Source organism: Lichenostomus cassidix, chromosome 4 (assembly GCF_008360975.1).
Source record: "Lichenostomus cassidix isolate B80296 chromosome 4, HeHo_3.0, whole genome shotgun sequence".
Taxonomy (NCBI): Eukaryota; Metazoa; Chordata; class Aves; order Passeriformes; family Meliphagidae; genus Lichenostomus; species Lichenostomus cassidix.
Window position 1 is genome coordinate 6938244 of NC_139484.1, and position 24472 is coordinate 6962715.

The window sequence follows — 24472 nt, forward strand, 5'->3', positions numbered from 1 at the left end:
GACTATGGACTCTGCAAGGACATCCTGGATCAACAAATGTAAATGTTTTGAGGTAAGCAACATCTCTTTGAGGATCCCAAGGGAAAAGCCACACAGTTCTCTTGATCAGATGGACACAGCTGTCAGTAACAAGCAGTCCTACAAAAACCTTCAAAACTTACAAAATCCTCCAGTGTGCATTGTGACACCTGTAGTAATCCAAATCAAGTGCTTGTTTCAACCATGAAAGCTGATCAGAGCATTGCAGTGAAGTGTGTTTGTAAGAGCCCAAACACATATACTGGGAGGTCTAAACCACTGCTGGCAAGGGTACTGCAAAAATGTACAGCATTTATTCACATACAGACAAAAGGCACAATTCTACGGAATATTTTAACAAAAAATACAGCTGTTTCAACTAGGTCTTTAGAAATACTTCAAAAAAGGGAGAAAATAAATACAGGATTGGGCCATGTAATATAAAATAGTCATCTCTACATATACTTTTTATTTCTGTTTCTCTTCATGCACCTTTTTTTTAATTAATTCAGCTGAATGAACACCAAAGCTAGGCACATAGTGAAAAATCTGTACAAGTTTTACAAATGTCATCACAATTGTCTCAGATTTCCAAAATCAAGGTTTATACACGACATGAACCCTTCATTTAGACCTGTGTGAGTTTGTAATCTAACAAATGGCATTCCAGGCAACTTTACAGACGTTCAACTAGCCTAGGGTTGGACAGAACACACCGATCATATCCAAGATCTCTTGGTCAGTCAGAACAAGGAAAGGTAATGCTTAGAAACAGAAATCCAGCAAATCCCAGTAAACACAGGGGTGGCTTTGTCACTACAACACCTCCTGCTGAGTGCTAAGCACAGAGACAAAACTACAGAGCTGGTCGTACCACAGCCAGCTTTGGTTTGGCTTCAGCTGGACTGGAAACCTCACAAAGCTTTTCACCCTCAGTGCCAGGGGACAAACAGCTAAGGCATTCACTCTGCACAGCGTTAGCGTTCATCATAGTGCAAATTCACAACGTACCTCTGTCCAGTGGGTGTGAGGTTAAAGGTTTACTCAGAATTCAAATCTAAGGTATTCCATCTATGGCTTGACAATTCCTGTGTGGTCATGAGCTTCTTTCTTACAGAAAATAATCAGTGCCTGGCTGGAGAATGTTGCTGGATGTTGAGTAGAATTTATCTGCTTTTACCTTTTGTCTGGCTGCTGTCTATACTTTGAACACATCCCAAGAGTGACCTCAGTCACCAGTGCCCTGCCTGCCTTTCACCTCTGTAAGTCATGTAATTATTCTGACTTCCTGGGACCAGCAATGGGATCTTTTAAGTATGTTATCTTACACAAAATTCCCCTTCCTCAAAAGGTTAAGACTTCTGAGTTTCAAAACAAGAGGGATGCATTCTGGTGAAATATTTAACTGATAACATTAACTTGCATAGCAAGAGTGGGTGCTAAGCCTCTATATTTTCTGGGTGAATCCTCTGTAAGACTCAGTCCTATGACAGAGGAATTCTGGGTTGTCAGTGTTCCCTCTTCAGGAGGCAAGGGTCAGACATTCCAAAGTGAGTGGATGCCATAACAGCAGGCTGAGAGTAGGGAAGGGAAGGAGAAGGAGGTTCTTTATGCCTGTCTCTCTGTTAACACATTGCTGCTAAAACTTTTTCACCACTGCATACCTGTCTTACATCTATGAAGAATTCCAAAATTTACAGGCTCCTAACACTCCACTGTGCTGTGTGCACTCTACTCAGTACAAAACAGTATCCTCACGACCTGTTAATATTATTGCTCACAGCTTACTAATTATTGCCACTTGCAATTATTAAAAAAGTACACAATCAGAATACGAGTTCCCTCTTCCATCAAATCTAGTCCATAATAGAACATAATAGTTTTTCTTTGCTTGACTGTAAAGAGCTAATCACAATGTATTGCCTTTGCATTTTAACCTATTTAAAAATATATATTCATGTCCATTTAAAGCAACCTTTTAGTGTCGTAAGCCTGTCCCAGTACAAATCATTAGTGCATCTGTGGTGGCCTTTGGGAAATCCTACTGCCTAGTGCCTTAGAAAACTTTTGTCTTGAATTGTCATCACCCTCCTGACAGCAGCTGCCTGACTGAGAGTGATGGGTTATTCCCTGGGGTGCTGGAAACCACAAACCTGCCCCTTGCTCAGCACTGAGCCATTTGGGAACATCCTCTGGAGCAGTCCCAATCTTTCCAGCCCTGCCCTGTCCCTTCCTCCTCCTCCAGTACAGCTCATGGCTATGCCTGGTCAGCATTTACATGTAAACTCTGGAGCATGTGGAGGGGTTTGAGCTGCCACCTGTGCTCAAACTGAACACAACAGAACACATTCTGCAAAGAGAGGAGAAAGAGCTGCCCCTGCCCCAGGACAGGGGGCATTTGTAATGGGATTTACCAGTGCAGTGCAGTATGGTCTAACAACCATCTTCCATTCAATACACATGACTTAAATTAAAAGCTTGTGCTTTTCCAGAAGTCAGGGGAAGGGAGTAACATTTTCAGTGCCTTTTAGCTAGAAAGGATGAATGCAGCCTGATTCTGCCTATCCACCCTAGCCCCTTTTGAAAGATTTTTGAGTTGTGTGCATCCCAACTCCTGTTTTAGTAGTGATGTCACTTCTCTGCTTACTCAGGAAAGTTGCAAATAAGGGAGACTGAAACTTCTCACAGAAATGGAGAGGCTGAGGGGGTGTGAAATGGGGCAGAGGAAAAACAAAATCCAAAACAAAACCAAAGAGCTTAAAACAGCTTTAAGTGCATGTAAACATACTTATACAACTCAGAAAAAAAAGGGCTTTCAATTTGTCAGCCTGTAGCTCTGTCTAGGAACGCTCCTCCCCCACACCAGTGAATAAGGTGGAGTTGGCTTGTAGGCAGTGACTCTCCTGACCCTGTCCCTGTGTCCAGTCAGGTTGCCAGGATGCTTCTCCGAATAATGTCCGTCCTCCTGCTGATGGTGCTGTTGGGACTGAGCCTCTGCTGCCTGCACTTCTTTTCAGCCACCTCAGTCTCCGAGTCGCTCATCTCGGCGTCAGGGACGTAGCCGTCGTTCTCACTGTCAGGCTTTAACTTGCTTTTTGTCCTCTCCTTCGCTGCAACTCTGCCCACACCCAGGTAAGGGTAGCCCGAGTTCTGCCTGCAGGCCTCCTCCAGGCTCTCCCCCTGCTGCTGCCTCTCCCCCTTCTTTGGAATTCGGAATCCGCCCCAGTTTTTCCCTGGGCTGGTGGGTGTCGTAGGCACTTTAACTACTGTCTGGTTAGAGTTTACTTTGACGAGACCCCCGTTACATTTAGGCACTATATCCCTCCGAGTGCCAGGCGCTGACCTACCACTGGAGTGGTTCACAGCCCTTTTGTTTTCTGATTGCCTCTGAGAGAGTTCTGCAGGTCTCAGCGGTTTGTGGTTGTGTCTGGAAGTCTTTTCCTTCAGCTCTGCCTTGGCCACCTCGCACTGTGGGCGGTTGTCTCTCCTTTTCCTGTGGTCTGGTATAACCATGCCGTTTTTCTGCTGTACAATCCGTGTGTCGGCAAAGCTCTTGTCAAAATTTAAAAAGCTGCCCGGAGCTGCGCCTCCTTCCCTCGGGCTGGGCTGCCTCAGCAGGGATTTGGTGTCATTCCCAGGCCTGTCTCTTACCCTGTCTCTCTTGTGCGGCTTTTTCAAGGAATGGGCCAGGGATGTGCCCATCTGCTTCCTGAAGAATGCAGAATGCCACTTCAGGTCCTCGATCTTGGGGGCGTTGGGGCCCAGCGAGGGGCTGTTGAACAACACCGTGTTTTCCATGGAGGAGAATGAGGAAGGCACACCTGAATGGAAGAAAATTAAGGTCAAGTCAAGCAATTCCATGTCTGTGTAAATGCCAGTTTTGAATGTACCTATTTTAACTCAGTTCCTCATGCCTGACGTGTTTGTATCAGAAATGGGTATTTGGCTGCCTGTCCTGCACTTTCAAGTCACAACTCTGTGGTATGTTATGGTTTAACAATATCTTGCTAGTGAGGTTTTTTATTTTCCTGTACCTACACCTAATTACACTTGCACCAAACACAAGTCCTAGCACCACTCTATCCACTAAGACAGAGACATGCCTGAGCGAGGGAGGCAAAAAGCAGCCAGCAAGTGGGTCTCACTGATGCCATCTAAAATATGGTTTATTAGTTACTCAGTAGTTAAAGGATAATCTGGTCACTGCAGTTAATTTTGAAGAAATGAAATGAGGACAACTGAGGTCCTGTTTGTCCTTCACAGCGTGTAACCAAACCTTGTGCCTGTGGCCTAACATGAGAAAGGGAACTCTGAGGCATACCTGAAACTCTTTCTTGTTCCAACTGCTTTATGTAGCTATTAAATATCTGTTCTTGAACTTTGCAAACAGATCTCTTGATCTTTTCTCTCCGCGTCACCATGTAAGTGAGGTTACGCACCTGGAAGACAGCAAGGGGATGGGTTTTACAGGAATTGTATCTCTAGGGTGCTACCCTATCTGTGCTTTGAATTCCTTCAGATGGAGTACTGTACACCATTTAAACAAGTTAGTAGTGTTTTGACATCACATTTAGAAATGGAAAGGATACACACAGAATAGTTTAAGATCCAGAGAACACAGTTACAAACTAATTAGTTGATCAAAGAGAAGGTGACAAGACATCTTGAGCACATGGAGCAGGAGCAAAAGACCTCAGGTAACAGCTAGGATCTGGGCCATCGGAAGAGCTATAGAAGGGCCATGTGTTGGAGTTAAAACTAGGAAAAAACGAAAATAAAAACTGCAGCAATTCACTAGAAGAGTAATTAGGCATCAGGATCCTTTATGAAGGATGCAGTACATGCATGAGCACCTGCTGTCCTTATTTAAAGATTAGAAAGTATTATGGAAAAAGGCTCTGGTTCACCTACAGGTTACTGAGGTAGGGCCTCCTGAGCCAGCTTTTTTCCAAAGCCTACATCAGCCACATGCTGTAGGGCCATGAAAAACTGATTTCAGTGCTCTTTCTGGCTCTTAGAGCTCTTAAATTCTACTCATTTACCCAAAAATAAAGGAATTCAAGATCAGTGTGTTTTAATGAATACATAAGATGATCCTACTGAGCTGTTCTTGAAACATTCAAAACCTAAATGAATCGAATATCTTTTGCCTCCCAAACCTGCATACAGTACTGGGAAACATCATCCTACAATGAAAAACAGATCTGCTGCAAATCAAGGTAAGTTTCATAATCTTTTCCCCCAGATGAAAGGAGCATGGAAAGCCCTTAAAGGCTAAAAAGGCTTCAGCTGGGGGCTGCAGTACAGTGCACAGCCATCGGTGTTAATCAGTAAAACAGCACAAGCAAAAACACGACAGTCCACTTGCAGGCGATTGAATGCTACAAGCCAAGACCTGCTGGCCCTGTGACTGACTGCTGAGTGCAAAGGGGAATTGCTGTGCTCTGCAGAAAATGTAGTGTTAATGGTCTTTCCTGACAGCACAGCTCTGAGCTGAGATGCAGCATGGTTTGGCAACTCAGAACTGTGGCCATGCCGGGGCTTACCCGCTCCAGGTCCTGCCGCAGGTGTGTGAAGAGCTGCAGCCTTCTGAACAGAACATCCTGCTCCCGTTTAGCCAGATTGTCCTCTTCATCCTTCTTTGGGGTAATCAAAGGCTTATTGAAGTTCGATTTCCTCTTCAGCTTCCAGTACTGGTAAAGGAACTCCACTGGCTCCTCAGGCAGCCGCAGCACTTTGGCCACTTCCAAAGACTCAACGAAGGTGTAGAACTCATCCTCCAGCTGCTGGAGCTTCTGCTTGCGGAGGCTGACCCTGTGGGCCTCCTCCTGGTTTTGATCCATGCTGTGGAAAGGGTCCATGTGGGCAGGAAGAGAGCTGTCCTGAATGCCATTCCTGTTCTCCTGACCTGGGCTTTCATTCAAAGCCTCAGCATCCGCTTTCTTGGTGGAGCTGTGCTTGGGACAGTAGGACTTGAACTTCACCTCGTCGTTCTCTGCCAAGATGGTCTTCATCTCCAAGCCGCGGTCGAACGCACAGGTGACATGAAAGGCTGTTCTGCAGTTTTTCACTGAACACTGGAGAAAAAAAATGAAAATTAGTCAAATCAATATAAAGTTAAGAAGCCACGCTGCCCAAAACTATTTGGGCAGTCATGGCTGCTTTGGAAGAAGAAGCCTGTCACTGCGCTCTGCTTCTAAGCTGCATGTATTCCCTTGCTCTCTTTAATTAGGTCTGAGTTAGTGCTTTCAGGCCAGGCAATGATCAAGTGGCCCCGAGGGACAGGAGTGGTTAACCCCCATCCAGTCCCATCACACTATTCCATACCCAAAAAGCCACCAAAGGAATGTTCCTACTGACTGTTCCAAGTGACCAGAGCCACTTGCATACAGTACTGTTACATGAAGGAAAGTGCTCCCCTTTGGACTGTGCCAGCATGAGGGGAGAAAAAAAAATCAGTGTGGTGGCTCCAGGCCAGCCTGAGACTTTTAATTAAAAAGTCTTTCCCAGCACCTGGACCCATGCTTTCCAAAAGACCTCAACCTTGGGGAATTTTTTTTCCCCATTATCCCAGTTTTATAATGTCAAATATTAAATCACTGTCAACCATTACTTCACTGAGTGCAGCCTTCACTTCTCCTGAGAGAGGAGAACAGGAAATTCAAAATGTTGTCATTTTTCTTCCCTCTCAGTGAACCCAGCCATCATGGGCACTAGTAGTTCAGCTGATTTAGCACTTCATTTTCATTATACCTAACTTCCTTTTGCAAAATGCTGTCATAGATATCACCAGCCACCAAGAGATTTAAATATATATAAACATGTATATATACACAAACACACATACATATGTGTTTGTATCCACTCACACCTCTGGTGAACAGGATTTAAAGTGGAAATGAGCATTAGTGCTCCTAACTAGGAAACAAAACTATGCTTAATCCAAGCCACCGACCCTGAAAGAGCAACACACTGCAATGGGATGTTTATACAGTGCTTTGTCAAGAAGCCAAATCTCTCTCCTCTGGGTTTTCCTGCTCAGGTTGACTCAGCAGCCAGATGGCTTATAAAGGTACAGCAGGGTTTAAACTACACAAGTTTCAAATGAGCAGTCTTTAATAAAATCAACATATAAAAGGAATAAAAAAACACCAAAGCATCTTTTACCCTTTCCTCTCCTACTAACAAACTGGCCAGGAGCATCCCAAGCAGAACACTGAGCAGTAGAGACAAGTGCTTTAGCCATAACTAGCTCTTGCTGCAGCTCGTGTTTTATTGGGAGAAGAAGGAAAACCCTGTCTCATCGGGAGGAAATCTGCTGAACCTGGGAGAATACACAGTCTTGATTTTCCCAGCTCAATGCAGCTGCTCCCTGACCAGCCTGACACACACTTCCAGCTGCCACTTTTCCTAATTGTTGCACACAGAGCGCAAGGTGGTCTGGAGAATGCACCCAACAGTTTCAGCTACATAACAGCAGCCAAGAGGAAGGGGACAGCCCTGCAAGGAGGGATTATGGTTGCAAATTTATATGCTGAGGACAGATTTATTTTCTCTAGTTAACACTTAGTATTTCATACATTCCTTACATGGAAGTGGACTGGGATAGGTTTCACTGGAGCTGCTGCTGCAGTGCTGGTTTACAGCTCTTCCTGGCAGCCTCATCAAATGACTTGAAGCAGAGGAGAAAAGGGAAATGGATATAAAGTAATTTCAAAGTAGTGTAGGACTTGAACAATTTTTGTGTCTTAATGCTGGTCTGACCACCATGGATCCTGTAACATCAGGCTAGCCCCAAAAGAAAGAGCTCTACTTCAGCCTCCTTATGAGACTGTAGTATCACCCTCTGTCTCAGGGAGCTTCCTGAGGATTGTTTTGCTGCTGGAAGTGCTCTGAGGATGAGGAGCATCCCCACAACACTAAGCTACATCTTACTGTCTTTTTCTACACAATCACAACACTGCCCCAAATGGGTCACCTGTCCTTACACTCCTTCATCTTGTTCTCAAGTAAAGGAGATCAAAGCCTTTGCTGTCTCAGGAAACAAAGTACCTCCTCTTTCAAAAATCTGAGGCTTGGTAATGCACTTTCTAGACTTGAAAATTTTTCATAAAAGGATTGTTTAACATTTCTGAGTGATTTTCCACTGTAAAGGATCTACAGGTGTCTTGCAGCTAACAAACCAATACAAACATGCACATGGAACAACACTGCCCAGTCTGCAATGGTCTGGTGCAGATCAGTTCAGTTTAGTCCATAGCAATAACCAGTAAACACATTTTGTTATCTGCTAAAAACTGACCAAAGAAAACTCATGGGTATTTGTGTGGTTAAATTACCTGTATAGAAGCTCCAACTTTTTCATTACAAAGGCTGCACACCAGTGCCCACCTACTGCTGGGAATGTGGGAAACTTTGGTGATGGGCTCCATTTTTTCGGGGCTCCCAATGCTCACCTAGGAGAAAAATGGTCCAAAAATGGAGTGACTATGACACTGTTAACTGAAAAGAGAAACAATTTTATCAAAGAAGGCAAATTCCTTGTGTGCATACACAAATTTACGGCATCCCAAATTCTTCTGTTTATAGGAAACTATAGACTAAATAGACTAAATAGACTTTAATAGACTAAAAAGACTTTAATAGACTAAAAAATTCTTTTTTAAAAAAACCAGTTTCCCACTTTGTGCACAAATGAGTTTCAAGGTGAAGCCCACCAATTTAAGATTACCATTCAGGATGAACACTTTGACTAAGAGAACCCACAGGAATTCTGTCACATTCAAACTCTCCCGATTCACCTTTAATGTTCTGTTTACAAAGTGAAATGCTATCTTCTGTCCTTGTTAAATGAGCTCTGCCAGCAGCAAAGGCCTCATTTTCCAAGCCCTAATTCTGATTGACAAATGGAATGCAATCAGCTTCTTTACAGGTGAAGCATCATCCCCCACCAGACTTTTTACCTAACCAAAAATCTTTCATAACCTTTCATTTCCAAGCTGAGCAATGCCTTCAAGAGGTTTTCTCCCTCTCCCACAGGCAGGGGAGCAGCACCCACCTCTGGGATCCAGAGGGCACAGCTGACGTGCACCCACTTGGTGCCGCTGCGCGTTGGCTTCATGGCGCCGCCCTTCTTGGGGCACAGGAGGCACTTGGGCTGCACGCCCAGCGCGCACGTCCGGCACAGCCAGCTGCCCTCGGGCACCTTCAGGATCCCGTAGCACGCCTGCGCCACAGGCAAAGGAAACAAAGCAGACAAAGCAAACACAATGTTATTTCTTAGCTCTTTACACGCAGCCTCTCGCAACTCTCAGAATTGTTTTATTTGGCAATTAGTTAAGACCACGGTTTTCAGATTATTGCATCTTTATGGAGCCCTCTATCCAAACTGCTATCAGCTTTAGCGCACCTGAGTGTCAGGTTTGATGTGATCAGAGAAACACTACGGGTCTGAAAAGATCAACTTTACCCTGCATATCTTGTAGGATAAAGAGTGTATTTTACAGCTGTCATAGGCTGAGTTCTTTATCATTAGCACAAAAGCAGTTAAGTAACACATGCCAGAAAATGTGTTTTCTGCTCACCAGACAAGTTTTCCAAACACTGAATGACAACACAAACTTCTAAAGCTGGGAAACAAGGACAGGCTCATAGGGAGGCACCTGCCATATTAAGAAGCATCCACAGAAACAAATATGCTAAAATTGTATCTCTTCTTTCACGTAATGAAACTTTCTAACTACCACAAAAAGGTGGCACATAGTAGTGGCTTCCTTAGCACAGCTCAGTAGGTTCTCTGTTAAATTACCCATAAAGCTTTTTTGGAAAAGCTTTTGTTACCACCCTACACCCTCCTGCTCCCGTACCTGGTGCACACAAATATTGCATTTGTCACAGAACACCATTTCATTGCCGTCCTCTCCATCTGGAGACTGACAGACGTCACAGACAACATCCTCGTCATATTCAATCCCAAGCCCTTCTTCCGTCTCGATGGCATGGTTCATGTTATCGTAGCAGCGTTGTTCAAACTCCTCCATCACCCTTTCCATGGTGTACTCGTCCAGCTCCAGCATCCCTGGAAAACAGGAGTTGTTCACTTAGTTAAAGAGTGATAAGCACCACCACACACAGCTCTACCTTCTTTTGTAGTTGGTTTATCCACTACAGTTGTTGGTTTATCACAAGTTCCAGCCCAACAGGCTGCAACCCCAACTGAGGTCTCCATCAGATCCTGCCACACAAGTAAACTAATTTGTTGAACTTGAAGGCTGAGATAAGAACAGTATAATAATTGAAAATAAAGTAAAACAGACTAATGATGATAAATCACAATATTAATGAAAAGAAAAAAGGGAAAAAGCAAGTGATACAGAAGTTGCTTACCCCCTGCTGGCTGATGACAAGTCCCCCCCTTCCTGAACCCAGACTGGCTCCCCCTTTCATTTAACTCCTCCAGTTTAGATCCTAGCTGAAACCAGGACAGACATAGAGGAGATGGCAACCTCACAATAGGTGTTCTAACAAGAAAACTCTCCTTTCAGCTCTTCCTGTGAAAAACTGAGCCAAAAATTCCACAAAACGAAGAATAAAAAACCTCTCTAGCTCCTCCAGATCAGAAGACAAATACTCCACAAAGGCACTTCCAGCTTCCCTTACCAACAGGTAAATCCTTGCAGCAGAGATCAATGCATCCCACACTACCCAAATCTGCCCCTCCTGTGCTGCTCACACCCCAGTGTAACACTGTGGGAGTCCTCTTCTGGTGTGGCAAAAGATAGACTGGATAGAAGGAGATCAAGCAAATAATAAAAAGTATATTTATTTTTCCTTTGAGGAAAGCTAAGGGAACTTGCTGCTGCTATTTTCTGGAAGATAGCTGGAAAGGTAACCTCAACTCTGGAATTGTAAACTGAAACCCTCTAAGCCCAACACTAAACCTGAGCAGGACTGATGTAAGACCTGGAAAAAAGGCCTAGGTAAGAGACCATGTCAAGACATCATCATGTGTTGGTTTAAAAGGGAAAAACAGAGTTATAAATGGTCATTCTGTGGTTTACCAGTTCTTCAGCCAGGCCACCTAAGGGCTATAGCCAGGTAAAATATGTTTGACTAAACTGCAACCCGAAACCAGGAACTACCACAATGCTAAAACAAAAACCAAAAGTGTTCACCAACATGTCCAAACCTCTTCCATATGGCTCAGCATCTTATCCCTCATCCAAACAAAGTGGCAGAAGTTCTGTTCTGGCTTTAGACCCTATTCAGTTCCCCTGAAATCCTCTCCTGAAGCACTCACCTTACCAGAGAAACATTCCAGTTTGCTCCTCTCCCAGTCCCTTCCCACATACAACCCATTCTGCAGAAAAGGGCAGAGCTGCTCCTCTTGAGTCAGCTCCTCCTGCTTTTGCTAGAGCACACAGTCCCAGTGAGATTCAGGAGTTAGCTCCAATAAATCACGGCAAGAATTCCTTACTGTCCCATTCCCTGCGCCGCTCAGCTGCCACAGGTTCTCTAAACCTCCCAAACAACTTGTCTTGCCTTCTCCACACTGAACACCATGAGCTAAAATGATGACATAGATGTGTGATGAAGATAAAATAAGTAAATAGGACTACCTGGAAAAACCCCTGAGTGGTCTCTGTGATATTCTAGTTGAGAACAAAGGTGGCAAACCGGGAACTTTGTGATATGGAAAGCAGCAGAGATAAAACCAAAACATGTGGCCAGATTCTGACCAGGTCTAGGCAGGAGTTATGAAGGTATCTATCTTAGGGCTTAATCACATCAGGTCTGCTTTCCCATGGCTACCCCAACTCATATGATTACTAGCTCCTCACACCTCTACTATTTCTTCCCACTGCTGCCCTCCCTGAAATTTTCTTAAGATTGCCAGCTTTAAAAAGAGAAAAAAAAAGCAAAGCAAACCAAAAAAAGGTAACAAATCCCTCATTGCTCACCCATTTCTTTGAATTCTTCATTGGCAAGTTGCAACCACGCTACATCTACATCATTGAGGTCATAGCGACACACACTGTCCGCCAGGGTCCGGATGTCAACGTAGCCCAGCTCCGGAGGCTCGGCGCCTGAGGACACAATGTACTTCCTGGGACGAGTGAAGGTGACAGCTTTTGTCTCGGACACAACTCTGAAACAGACAGACAGGCACACATCAGGGCTGCTGAGCTGCTGAGAGGCTCGTCTCTAGAGAATTCAAAATGCTTTACTCTAGGTGACTAACAGCCATCTAACCATCCCAGCAACTGCCTGAGAGGGGAAAACAGTTCCTTGCACTTCCATAACAGATGGGTGGCATTGTAAGAACTTAACTGGAGTCATCTAGAAATCCAATTCTCTGCCAGAATTCTAAATAAAATTAAATATTAGAGGACAGAGCTGTGCTTACTCTTCCCTGAAATTCACACTCGTTTAAAGCTAAAGTAGGAACACTGCATTTACACTGCCATATACAAAGACATTAAACTCTGGTTTAAGGCTCCTTTTAAATCAATCTGTTTAAAGTACTAACAAGAAGAACACTCAAGGAAAAAATAAGTATTTCCAGCTGTCTCAGTAGAGGACACTGCCCCTTCTCTCAGTTAACACCACACACTGAACTTCAGTTTGGATGGAACCCACTTCACCATGCAACCCTGGTACCAGCAGGAGCAACAGGCCACACTGCCAAATGTCTGGAGATGATCTTTTGGGGTGCTAGTGCTACAGGGGAGGAGATTGCACCACACTGTGTCTTGCCACAACTCTCTGCTGGGAACAGCCTGGGCTCCACAAGAAGCAGGACAGCCTCCATCCTCCACTCTATTTTACCCCTATCTGAAGCCCAGTGTGTTAACTCCTCCCGCACAAACAGATCTCAGTCAATCCTCTACCTACTTCAGCCTTCTGCACATCCCTAAAGCTTCCCCTCTAGTAACTTAATTCAGACAACAGTCAGAAATGGTGAGCAAGAATAAATGCTGAATTTGGGGCTTCTGAGGTGCTGGGAAAAAATACAAATGTGAATGACCTTGCCAGCCTAACTGCACTGCCCAAACTGTTTCTGATCACACTGCACACTACTAAAATGTTACAGACTACTGCATCTTCACAGAGAATGTACTTTAAACTGGGCACTGCTCTCCAAATCTTCATCACAAATTCCTTCCAGAGTACCTCTCTCTGGAAATCATAACCTCTGGGTAGCACCCTGCCACAGTAGTGGCACAGAAAAAACAAGCACAGCAACTCTTACCTCAAAACAACTAAACAACTCCCTTTCTTGGCTTTATTTCTGTGATAGAAAGAAGTAAAAAAAAAAAAAAAAGCAACCCTTACTACATACTGACAGCCATTCAGCTGAATTGTCCATCTGACTACATGACTACATGCTTACAGTGAATCTCCACACAGCCTCACTCCTTTCTCCTGCTCCTCTGCCCTGACCAGGCCACACATTTATTTGCTGCATCACAGCACCAGCTCCCTGTACAGCCTTGACTTCTATCCTACAACAGCTATGATTCTATTGCTTATCCAATATACAGAACACCCTCCCTTCCCTCCCAAAGTCAGGCACAGAGCGGTTCCCACACTCCAGCACCACCACAGCAGGGCTCTCTGAGTGTCCTGTGAGGCAGCAAAGAGGGCAATAATCAGGCATCAGAGGGTAACTCTGACCAGCAGGTGCTCAGCAGCAGGACTACATGAGACAGCTCAGCAGGTAACAAGGAGTGGAGCCTGCTGTGCCAACACCTACAACTGAAGATGCCTTCTTTCCCTATCTTTTAACATCCTAAATTTGGAGCAACGTCCCTACTGGCCTTTGGCAGAGAAGAGCTCTCTCCTAAGTGATTGCCTGGACCTGCTATAGGCACCAAACCACCTCCCCGACCAACAGGGCAATGGTCCCTGGGAGATTTTTCCTCTCCTCAAGTCCAGAGGTGTCCTGGCCCTCCCACAGCCTTGGGAAATGCTTAACAGAGAGCTCAGTGAGGAGAAGGCAGTGTGAGTGGATGTGTATCATGTGTGTGTGTCTCTGCAGGGACTGGGAGAGCTCAGTGTGGAGCAGAGAAAGGGTTTGTTCCCATGCTCTAAAAAAAACTGCAGAGCAGAGAGCAAAATGCCAGGTTGTCCATGGAGCTTCAGAGGCAATCCTTCAGAAGAAGGAAGGACAGGGTTTACCTGATATGCAGGTAAGTTCTTTATTGTACAAACCTAGTGGGGCACCTGCACAGAACAGAAACAATGCTAACAAACTTTACTGTGCCCCCCTTAATCCAAGGTTAAAGCTGACAGATACAGACCTAACAAGAAGCAGTATAGCATCATTACAAATTATTGGCTGTGGATCAAGGATCAAGCTGTTCTTGTCCCACCAGCACTGGTGGGTTGTTTGGTAATGCCTTATGGACCAGCCTGGACTGACTCAAAGAGATCTACAATGATTAAATGGCAAAAATCCTTGTTCTTATTTTCTCCAATCCCTAGTAAGCATAAAATAGGCTGCAGCACACTCCTGCCCTTAGAACTGCAGTGTTTAATTTGAAACAGGAAATAGTATCTAAGTGTAACAAACATGGCAAGGAAAATAAGGGGGTTTTGGATAAGAGCTGGAAAATCTCACATTATTTAGTTACATGCACATCTGGATGGTTCTTAAACAGACGAAATGTTGCACAATCAATTTCTTAAGTCAGTAAATGAAATCACAAAAAAAAATACAAAAACAAAATAAATGCTGTATTTTCTCTAGCCCTTAAGCCTGGTTTGTCCAACTGTTCCTTGAAAGGAACCTACGGGTTGGAAACAAGCAGAGAGAACACCAGACAAGGGCTCTTCCAGCAGTGATAAATGAGCTCCAGGCTGGCTTAAAAACAGAAGCTATTTTTAATGTTCTGTCATCACACCCCACGCCAGTGTATTGCCAAAATCAGTTCTGTGACATTGATATTTCACCCAGGCAGAACACGCCTGACTCTTGACCTCTCTGCCCATTCACAAAGGTGAGGCAGATTGCTCTTCACCTGAGAATCAAGACCTTCCTAGCTGGGCACTGTACAACGAAACTCAGGAAGCCAAGGCAATGTAGACATAAGCTGCTAGCACCAACATGTGTGTATTTGTTCACATTCCTCCAAATTATACCTGGCTACTGGTTCTGGGATGGTCCCTGGGCTAACTGGCACCTGAACTCCCTTTTCCCACTCCTGCCTCCAGGGATCTGCCAGCACATAGTATTCATCAGGGTTCAGCTGGAAGGAGTCATGTAACTTCATGGCAGTGATCAGGTCCGTTCTGAACACCTGCAAAGAGAGTGACCAAGAGAGAAAAATAGAGACACTGACATTTGATATCGACACTCTACGATTCACAGCTTCAGGGTAACCATGGAGCACAGTTGTAACAAGGTCACTGTACCATCAGTGCACCAGCCCAGCCCACTGCAGAACAGGAGGTGAGCTTCATGGCAGGGAAAGGGGTGGCTGAAGGCACGAATACTGACAGGATGGCTTTCAGCTAACTCCACTACAGCTCCTGGCACTCCTCCTGCACTGGAGATGTAGCTCTAAAAGGTGTCACCCACTTTCATCTCCTTACTGGCCGCAATAAAAGCTGCAGGAGCTCTGAGTTGTAAAACAGCAACACAAGGAAGGTTCATTTTTGCTCCAAGGCTTTTTGGGTTCATTTTTTTTTTAATTATTGGAGCTCTGACTCAGCTGAAGACATTCTAGAAATTCCCTGTGGTAGAAATCAAGGCGTGACTCCAGCATGACCAGCCACAAGAGGAAATTCTAAGGAGATGACACTGTGTAAGTATTTAAAAAATATCCCGAAAGAAAAAAAAATAATAAGACCCAAACTAGAATTCTGGTGGCAGCTTCCCATTCAGCACAGGTATTATTCGATCAGCTACAGACACCTCCGTGTCACAGCTGTAATTTAACTTTGCCCTTGCAAAGGCATCCACAGCTGTAAAGCCAACAGGATGTTTGGCAACCTTTGGGCTAGCAGCCATGAACAAGCAGCCATGCTGTCTTCAACAAGCCACAGAACGAAATAAAAAGGGATTCACTCCTGTGGCAAGCCTGCTGTGGCAGCTTCAGCCTGTTGGCGTTGCAGAAAGCCAGGAGTGCTGTTATCACAGACATCCCAACTCCAGCCTGCACTTGCTGACACAAATTCCAGCCCTTCCCACCCTGCTCCCCACAAAAGGCAAGGCCCCTCCTCACCTCCACAGCGCTAATTTGTAACTACTCCATGCCTCGTTCGAAAAAAGGGGTTAAAAAGCAACCAGGGTGACAGAAAATAAGCACCACGAGGACAAGGAGATGACAGGTAACATCTTAAGAAGAGCTCCCTGCAGACTTCTCCATTCGTGGTGGTCAGAATCAACACCCACCGAGCCCCATGCTGCAGTTACAGAGGAAAATACTCTGGATTTTCAGGGCAGTGCTCCCAGATTCCCTTATGAGCTGCTAAGGGGGCAAAGTGACCCATCCTGGCCGCCCCAAAGCAATGGCCATGCTGTCCCCTCACTGCTGCATGTGGCTGAGGCACAGCCAGATGTACAGAGAGCTAACCAGACAGGCCTCCCCAGGGCAGCAGCTTCTGTCATCCAATACTCACATACCTCAAAAACTAGGATTTTTGAGAAGTGTTTTAGTGTATCTGATGGCTAATTACACTTCTGAGAATATTTTCAAGTGTGATTTGCCTTACCACACTGCACATCTTGAAACCTTTCCTCCCTCCCAACACACACATACTATCCCACTTCTGTCTGCTTATGTGTCTGTTTCCACTCTGGTTTTGTAATTAAAATAGCATAAAATCATGACATTTTTCTTAACACATGTCTTGACATGTTCAGAAAAACTGCCAACATTAAAAAGTAAAGAAAAATATTACCATATGAAGAACAGAGTGAATGCTGGTAATGAAATATAACAAAATGTTTTAAACAATTCAATTACAAGTCCTGGGAGGCTTCAATCAAGAAATGAAAAGTAAGCCTCAAAGTAAATGGGCTCACAAAACAAACAAGCACAGCTGGCCAGGGGATTCTGCACTTTTAAGTGATTTGACTTAAAGCAATCAAAAGTCAAATTAAAAGAAGACTAAAAATATAAAATGGGTCACAAACCTTGCTCAATCTCAGAGCCAAAATAACTCAGGCTCTTGGATAAATTTGTCACTAAACTCCCTCAGAAGCAAAGCTAATACAGCACCTGACAGCCAAGAAACTCCTTCCCAGGCCAGTGGCCCCGTGACACCATTCTCTCTGCTCTAACTGCTGATGCAATCTCAGTGCCTGGAGGAAAGCAGAGCTTACAGAAGTGCTGGCTCTCAGAAGCACTGAACACTTCAAAGCTGAGGGGTGAAACCCTGGCCACACTGAAGTCAGTGGGAATTCTGCCACCGAGTTCAATGAGCCCAGGATTTCACCCGGGGAGTTAGCAAGTGTCACTTCCCTGCCAGCGCGCTCCTCACACTGCGGAGAGCAGGGACAACGCCGTGGGGGAAAGGCTGCAGAGCAGAGCTCAAGGGAAGTACAAGAGAAGCTCATCCAGACCGAGAAAAATGAGAGAACAGCATAGAACTGCAAGGATTCTGACAACAAAAGCAGGATATGGGAGAGAAAGAAATGGAAGCATGCAAAAAACAACAGCAAGACTCGTAATTATCTCAGATTATTTCCTGATAGCCTTTCACAGGGCAGCTCTCAAAAGCAGGTATAAGGGGCTACTTCTAAGGGATGCACAGAAGATAACTAAGGAAGACAAACCTATTGCTAGCAAGAATAAATTCACCAGGGATCTCCACATTCACAAAAAAAAGAAAAGGCTTTTAATAGCCAACAATCAAAGAAGAAGTTCGGAAACCACCAGTGGCAGGCACAGTTCACACTGAAGGGATTCCCCTTGGGAAAACTCTGAGACTTAGGTTCACTAATGGAGATTAATAAAGCACATTTTAGGGAGATTGTCATTAGGAAGATTAATAAAGCACATTTTTCCTCAACATCACTCACTGTGTAAGGAATATATGTACTGGGCAAGTACAATAAATGAGAAATTCCATTTCCCAGAGCTAACCCTTTCTTTGCAGCTTCTACAAAGTCTGCAGTGTACTATTTTGCCTGAAGACAGGAAGCTTCAGCAAGAACATTTCCAAAGAAACGGATCACATTTTGTGTGTTACTAACAGCTGATCCATCCTGGAAAGTTCAAACAGGATTTCTTCAAAGCACTACAGGAGACAGAACTGTCAGGAAGCAGATTTCCAGTTTGACAAGCACTTTAGCAAAGATCACACACCAAGCCTCAATACCAACTATGAAATAAATGCACCTAATGTAAATTTCCACTGTTCACAGATCAAGCTACAAATAAACCCTGATGCCTAAAATAGCACAAGAAAGACTCTGCAGCTATGCTGAATGGGTGTCAGACTACAACAAAATTCACAGATAGAAACTGGTGGTGGCAGTAGCTGTGCCAACAGCTGAACTCTCTGATCCTCAGGGGAGGGGGAGAGGGGAAGAAGGGGTGAGGGGGAGGCATGTGCCAGCCAAAATGTAGCAAAAAAAACCCCAAAAAAACAAAAAGAAAGAAAATGTAGATCAGAAAACATTGATCCATTACCAGAAAACATGAATGTATACATTGTGGGTACAGGTTCTTTGACAGATATAACAAAATGCAAACCAAATTCCAGAAATACCTCAGAAGGTTTCCGGTCTTCATCTCTGGAACATGAAGTCCTACGACGTCGAGATCTGGAATGCTGGGACCAGGTAGACAGACCTAAGATACAGAAATTATAATTTGCAGGCTTCTGTGACAAACCGCCAGGAAACTCTTTCAAAATGAACCAGAAAATAGAAGTCACTCAATCCTAAAGTTCTGTGATCACTCTCCTGGATCTGTTTTGTCTCTCATTTCCTAACTGAGGTATGCCTGCACTGCACTTACCTGCCTTCCACCCAGCATTTGAAAAAAGCCACCTCATAACATCCTTCCCCCCGAGCTACAATAAATGACTTCCTGCAGATGAATAGCTGACCAGGAGCTCTGCCAATATACTGGGATGTACTCTTTGAAGTTAGTGTCCTAGATAGTTACAGGGGTTCCCTGATTTCTGTTGGAGCAAAAGGAAGCACACTGCCACCCTCTCACACAGCAGAGCCCACAGAACAAGCTGCTGTCTCTTCTCCCAAGCAGATCTCCCAGTGTGGCTGCACGATTTTTGTCTGCATAATTATCCACTACATTCCAAACAAATTATACCTTTTTGCCTTGAAGCCGTTTGACAGAGTCTCTGTCAGCTTTCAGAAATATTGTAACAGGAAGAAAGCGAAAAGAATCTGCACTCCTTTGACAAGATAGTGCTTTGACACTAGAATATATTATACCTATGCAAATCAACTAATTTCAACACAGCAAGATTTACGGGTATGGCAGGTACTTTCCACTGCAACCACACAGCAGTAATGAAAAGAAAAGCCAATAAGTCCTTCTGGGTTGCAGAGATGAAGGACTTGCAATAGGTCTGTCTGATAGGGAAGCTAAGACCTCTGAGCTCTGAAGGACACCCTCTGAATTTGCAAATCTGGGCATTAATTGAAGACAAATTGAACCACACTGATGCAAAGGCCTTCCCACACTGCTCATTCCTTCACTGCCTGTGCACAAACACAGTAGGAATAAAAAGGGTAAGGCTACAGTCTGTAAGAGCAGCACCACCTCCTATCAGCCAGCAGAAACCTCTCGAGGATCAGAAAGCACTGTTCAGAAGCACAGGATGGGATAAGTTCTCTATTAAAAATAAAAAAATAATTTTAGAAGTGAAGTAACTGTCCAAGACTTTCATTGGAAAGATATGACTGAATAATAAGTCATCAGAAGAATTCATTATGTTTTAGTTATCCCTTCGTCTTCTCTTTTCAGTTAGCAATATATTAAGGAATCTGCCCCAATAAAAACTCTCTGGAACACAGCAATGAATAACAGACATTACACAGAATATGCATAATGGTCAAAATTGAAGCAGTGTCCACAGCAAATAGCTGAAAATCCTATCTCCTGAGGTAAGCATACAGGAAATATTATTTTAAGCAAATGTTAGTATTCTAATATAAAAAACGGCAAAGTTATCAGCACTCTTCCTTCCTTCTATGAAAGGAGAAAAAGAAGAAAAAAAAGAAAAATAGTGACTGACTGCCATTTACTAATGTGTGAGAAAAGCCAGACTCCCAAAATTATTTCATTGCCAATCCACTTAAATGTTCCCTTGAAAACTGAAGAAGAAACACAAGCAGGAGTATGAACTTCTTGTGAGGATCCTATCAGCCCGTGCTCAAGCTCAGCTTAAGGTCAGAAGGACATAAGTAAAATTCCTCAAAAACTGTGAGATATACAGGTCAAATGCATGACAAAAAAAAAAAAAAAAAAAACGTAATTTTTCCCTGCAATGTAGCAATGCAAATATTAACATTTTAACATTCAGACAGATGTGATTTCTTTAATCAGCAGCCTCACTAGAAGACACAGACTACATACATACCCACGCAGATTAGTATTCAGTTCTCATGGGTTCTGATATTTTCCATCAGCAAGACATTAATATCTGACCAACTAGCTGCCACTGAGGTGTTCAGAGAGTTAAACCACTGCACCAGCAAGCCAGCACCTGGAAATTTCCAATTCATTTATGTATCTGAGTGCTTTTGTACACTGTCAGACCTGGGAGAGAGATCCTGAACACAAGATAAAGAATTAAGAACAACAAGCTGTACTGGCAAGGTATGCTTGATTCAAGTTTCTGTGATAGATGAGCTGCTGAGTCTGGAGGCTTTAAGACAGTTGTTCCCAAGTAAGGCAAGCACCTGGCAAAATTAGTGTAGTGGCAGTATGATGTACTTCTGGGTCTTTACCAATGGCCTTTAATTCAGCTCTGATGACAACTTATCATAAATTTAATTAAAAAGGTTTATGAGCTGCTTTTTTTTTTTTTATTAATGAGTATTAACAGATGGATTTCCATGTCTTTCTCATGCCACAAAGGAGCTACAAAGGTGAGGAGTAAAACAATCCCTGCCATATCATCCATCTCCACTTCCCTGAAATCTCACACATCAGAACAAATGCAAGTTACATCTTACCCATCAGAACAAGCATCTTAAATGCATACTTCCCAGCCTTCATACAAGAGTGTGGTCACTGGATTAATTAAACATTCTGTGTTATGCAAAAGGTTAACCCTTGTCATCAAAACTACAGGAGCTTCACTTTAAATGATTTTTTAACTGCCATATGAAAGCAAACTATGTAAAATTTCCAAGTGGAAGAGACAACTCAAACGCAGCCAGCCTTCCTCAAAAGTGTTTTTTCCAAGCCAACTACCTCGCTACACTGAGTCGGGAAAGAAAGTTTCTCCTGTAACTCTGTAACAGCTCCTTCCTTGCACACAAAATTGGGGAAAGCACAGTGGAAACACTGTTACTGAAGAGGCTGTTGGATTTTTCTGAGCAGTGTAAACTGGCTGTACAGAACACCGGGAGAAAACGGTGGAAGAATTCCTCATGGGACTGAGGTTTACTACACGCTGCAGCTAACAGATGACCTTTGGCAAGGGCTTCACGTCAATAGAGAAAACATTTACTCACTGAATAAACAAAGGCCAACTGTAAGCCTTGAATTCATAGATTCTAACCAGCACCGCTACTTAGACACGAAGGTAAGAAATTGAAGGAGCCAGCCAAATGAAAGGAAAACATCCAGGCCATAGCAGTATTGAATTTAACTACTTTTGAAATCCTGAACGGAGAGTTTCAACTCTTCTTCCGTCAAAGCTAATGGCAAAATATCACTGTCTTCACCAGTGCCAAGCCCAGGTCACTGAATTTCCCAAAGCTGCTCTCATTAACAAGCCATCCACCCACTCTGCCTACATCAATAAAAGTGCAGGAGGAAAATTAAGGATGTTATTTGCCTGTTAAGCATCCTTTCCATATTTTCATTCCTAATCCAGAAAAGGGAGCTCACTGAAAGCAAAACTTCACAGGCAATTACACCTACTTCAGTGGTTAATGATCTGATTTGTACATCTGAGTGCATGAAGCAAGAACAATTCCTGGGTTATACAGAAGGAAGGATCTGCTGTGGTCAAAAGAAAGCACAGGATTCAAAACAGCTTCTCTGTACTATGAAATGCACATGAACCTAGTTCAGTAAATTTAGAAAGATTCCAGACACTTTTCACCAAAATTAACCCCTTTCATTAAGTATTCAAAATCACTGTATTCATCAAGTTTTCTGAGTACTAGCCCTGATCCCAAACTGGATTAGGATCACTAAGACTAGGAAAACAGCTAAAGATCAAGACAAGAACTAAACTCAGTTTTGGTAAAATACAACGACAATTTAAAAAAAAAAAAAAAAAGGGCGGGGGGGAGGTCTGAATCACTGGGATTTAGAGGATATAAAAGTACTGTAATATATACCTCATGGGAAGAATCGAGTTTCACAGCAGATGGGAAAATAGTGAGATGTTAAGAGAGCCCATGCTATCAGATGCCATGTGAGAAACAGTAAATATGAAAAATACACAACTCCTTGGCATGAAGCCAAATAAACACATTCCAAACATGCATTTCCATCCTCATTAGATATAAGAGATAAAAGGTATTTTATTAAGTGTTACATGACCATGGCAAGCTTAGGATGAACACAGTAAGCTAGTCAGCACCATCACTCTGAGAGAAAGATCGTTTGGATTCTTTTACAGTTAGGATTCTTTCAGATGACCGAGGTGTTCATGTGTTTTAAAAGGATTCCATCACTGAGAACAATGGGAGAGGGATCATACTCTTATTACACCTTCTCAGTTTTCCTTTTGCATTTATCTACTCACAGACAAAAAGCAAAAAGAAATCCCAAACCACTAAAAAGGTGTAATCCTCAGCAAGGGAGGCAAAGCTCTAACACACCACTGGTGCTGCAAAGGATTTCTCAGACTCAAATAGGATTTTTTTCTGTTCCCCAAGGCTGCGATGAACACTTTACACTGTAAATACAGTGTTTTTATAATACTGCCACAGGGTGTATGTAACACACACGCCTCCTGATAATAAAAGAAAGCAATCAAGGAGTGTGCATTCTTTTCCCCTAGTTGTGAAGATCACACACTTCCCAAAAGGAAAAACTTAATCAATTTTAACTGCATCATTTTATTAAATGATCTGTCAAGACTATGTTTTCATTCCAAAAAAAATCCAATCAAAACAGAAAATTGCTTGGAACCAATAAAACAACTCAAGCCCTGAGGGGATTCTAGCCCACAACTAATACACTGCTCAGCATGAGCAGAGAAGTCTCAGCTATTAGGTATCATGCAGGAGGCTGCTGTAAAGCCACCTGTAAGGCACCCAGCTGTGTCCCTGGAGAACTACCTGCTGCTACAGCCTCTGAACACTTCAAAGCCTCAGATCACTGAAAGCACTTCTCCCACCGTAAACACACTCCTGCTACAGCAGGCAGCACAACAGAGCAAAGCAGCCCTGACATGGATCCATGTCTGGCTGTCACCTCTGCTTAACACTGGAATTTCCAGATGCCTGTGCTGCTCTGCAGCTCACTCTGAGACCAACGAGGTGCCACTGCCAAGGCCATCAGAAAGGTCTGCAGCCTGAGGAGAAAACAGAGATGCTCAGTCTCCCCATTTAATGCCTGGCCCACAGCTCCTTACAGCATGGGCTCCATGCCACTTAGAAATGTCTCCAGGTCCAGACTCAAATTCCAGCACAAAGCAAACAGAAGCAGACTACTCCATGGGCAGTTCCTATTATATCAGGTACAGCAAGAGCTGGCTGGGCAGGTGACTTCAGGGCATTATCACAGAGAAAGCAGCACGCAAGCAAGCACAGCCTGAGACATCATTTCACACAGCCAAATTTCCTTTCTCACTTTTCTGTTGCTGGAGGGTTTGCCCATCTATCTTTCCTATCTTTATAGCATATTATTATACAATAATCTCATTCAAGATCAAAACAGAAGAAGCAATAGCCTTTTATCTCTTGTCAACAGCAATGCTACTTGAAATTTACCGTCAGTTGACAACTCCCCAGTTGCAGCTGCTGAACAATGTGTCGATCTACACGATCTCTGCAGGGCTTACAACACCACAGCACGTTTGCTCCTTCTCTGACACACATAATGAACTGTCCTTGCAGCTCCCTGCCACAGCACTTCAATACAAGTTCCATCCTGTCATCCCTTTCCTCAGTAGCACACGTTTGAGTTTTGTCATCTCAAAGAACACACACACATAGCCACACACAGGCACATGTCACTCTTCTAACAGTCAGGAATTCCTAGACCTCTTCTTATTTTTCAGCACAAGACCCAAGTGCCTCTTGAGCATACACCTTCCTTTTCTGCCTTACATCCAAGAG

General features: G+C 43.7%; 1 protein-coding gene across 12 annotated transcripts in view; it reads right to left on the bottom strand.

Annotated features, from left to right (window-relative positions):
* Positions 1 to 310: 310 nt before the first annotated feature.
* The window catches only part of JADE1 (jade family PHD finger 1), a 106705-nt gene continuing 82543 nt past the window's right edge, over positions 311 to 24472 (bottom strand). For 8 of the 12 annotated variants that reach the window (XM_085057671.1, XM_085057674.1, XM_085057677.1 and 5 more), the window contains 9 exons: positions 18742 to 18824; positions 15163 to 15320; positions 11979 to 12166; positions 9885 to 10096; positions 9077 to 9244; positions 8358 to 8474; positions 5565 to 6095; positions 4340 to 4457; positions 311 to 3839 (listed from right to left, as the gene is read on the bottom strand). In XM_085057671.1, coding sequence (XP_084913797.1) covers positions 2944 to 3839; positions 4340 to 4457; positions 5565 to 6095; positions 8358 to 8474; positions 9077 to 9244; positions 9885 to 10096; positions 11979 to 12166; positions 15163 to 15320; positions 18742 to 18824 — 2471 coding nt within the window. In that variant the 3' untranslated portion in view covers positions 311 to 2943. The remainder of the gene's footprint in view (positions 3840 to 4339; positions 4458 to 5564; positions 6096 to 8357; positions 8475 to 9076; positions 9245 to 9884; positions 10097 to 11978; positions 12167 to 15162; positions 15321 to 18741; positions 18825 to 24472) is intronic. The other 4 variants (XM_085057678.1, XM_085057679.1, XM_085057681.1 and 1 more) reach the window with 1 other exon arrangement.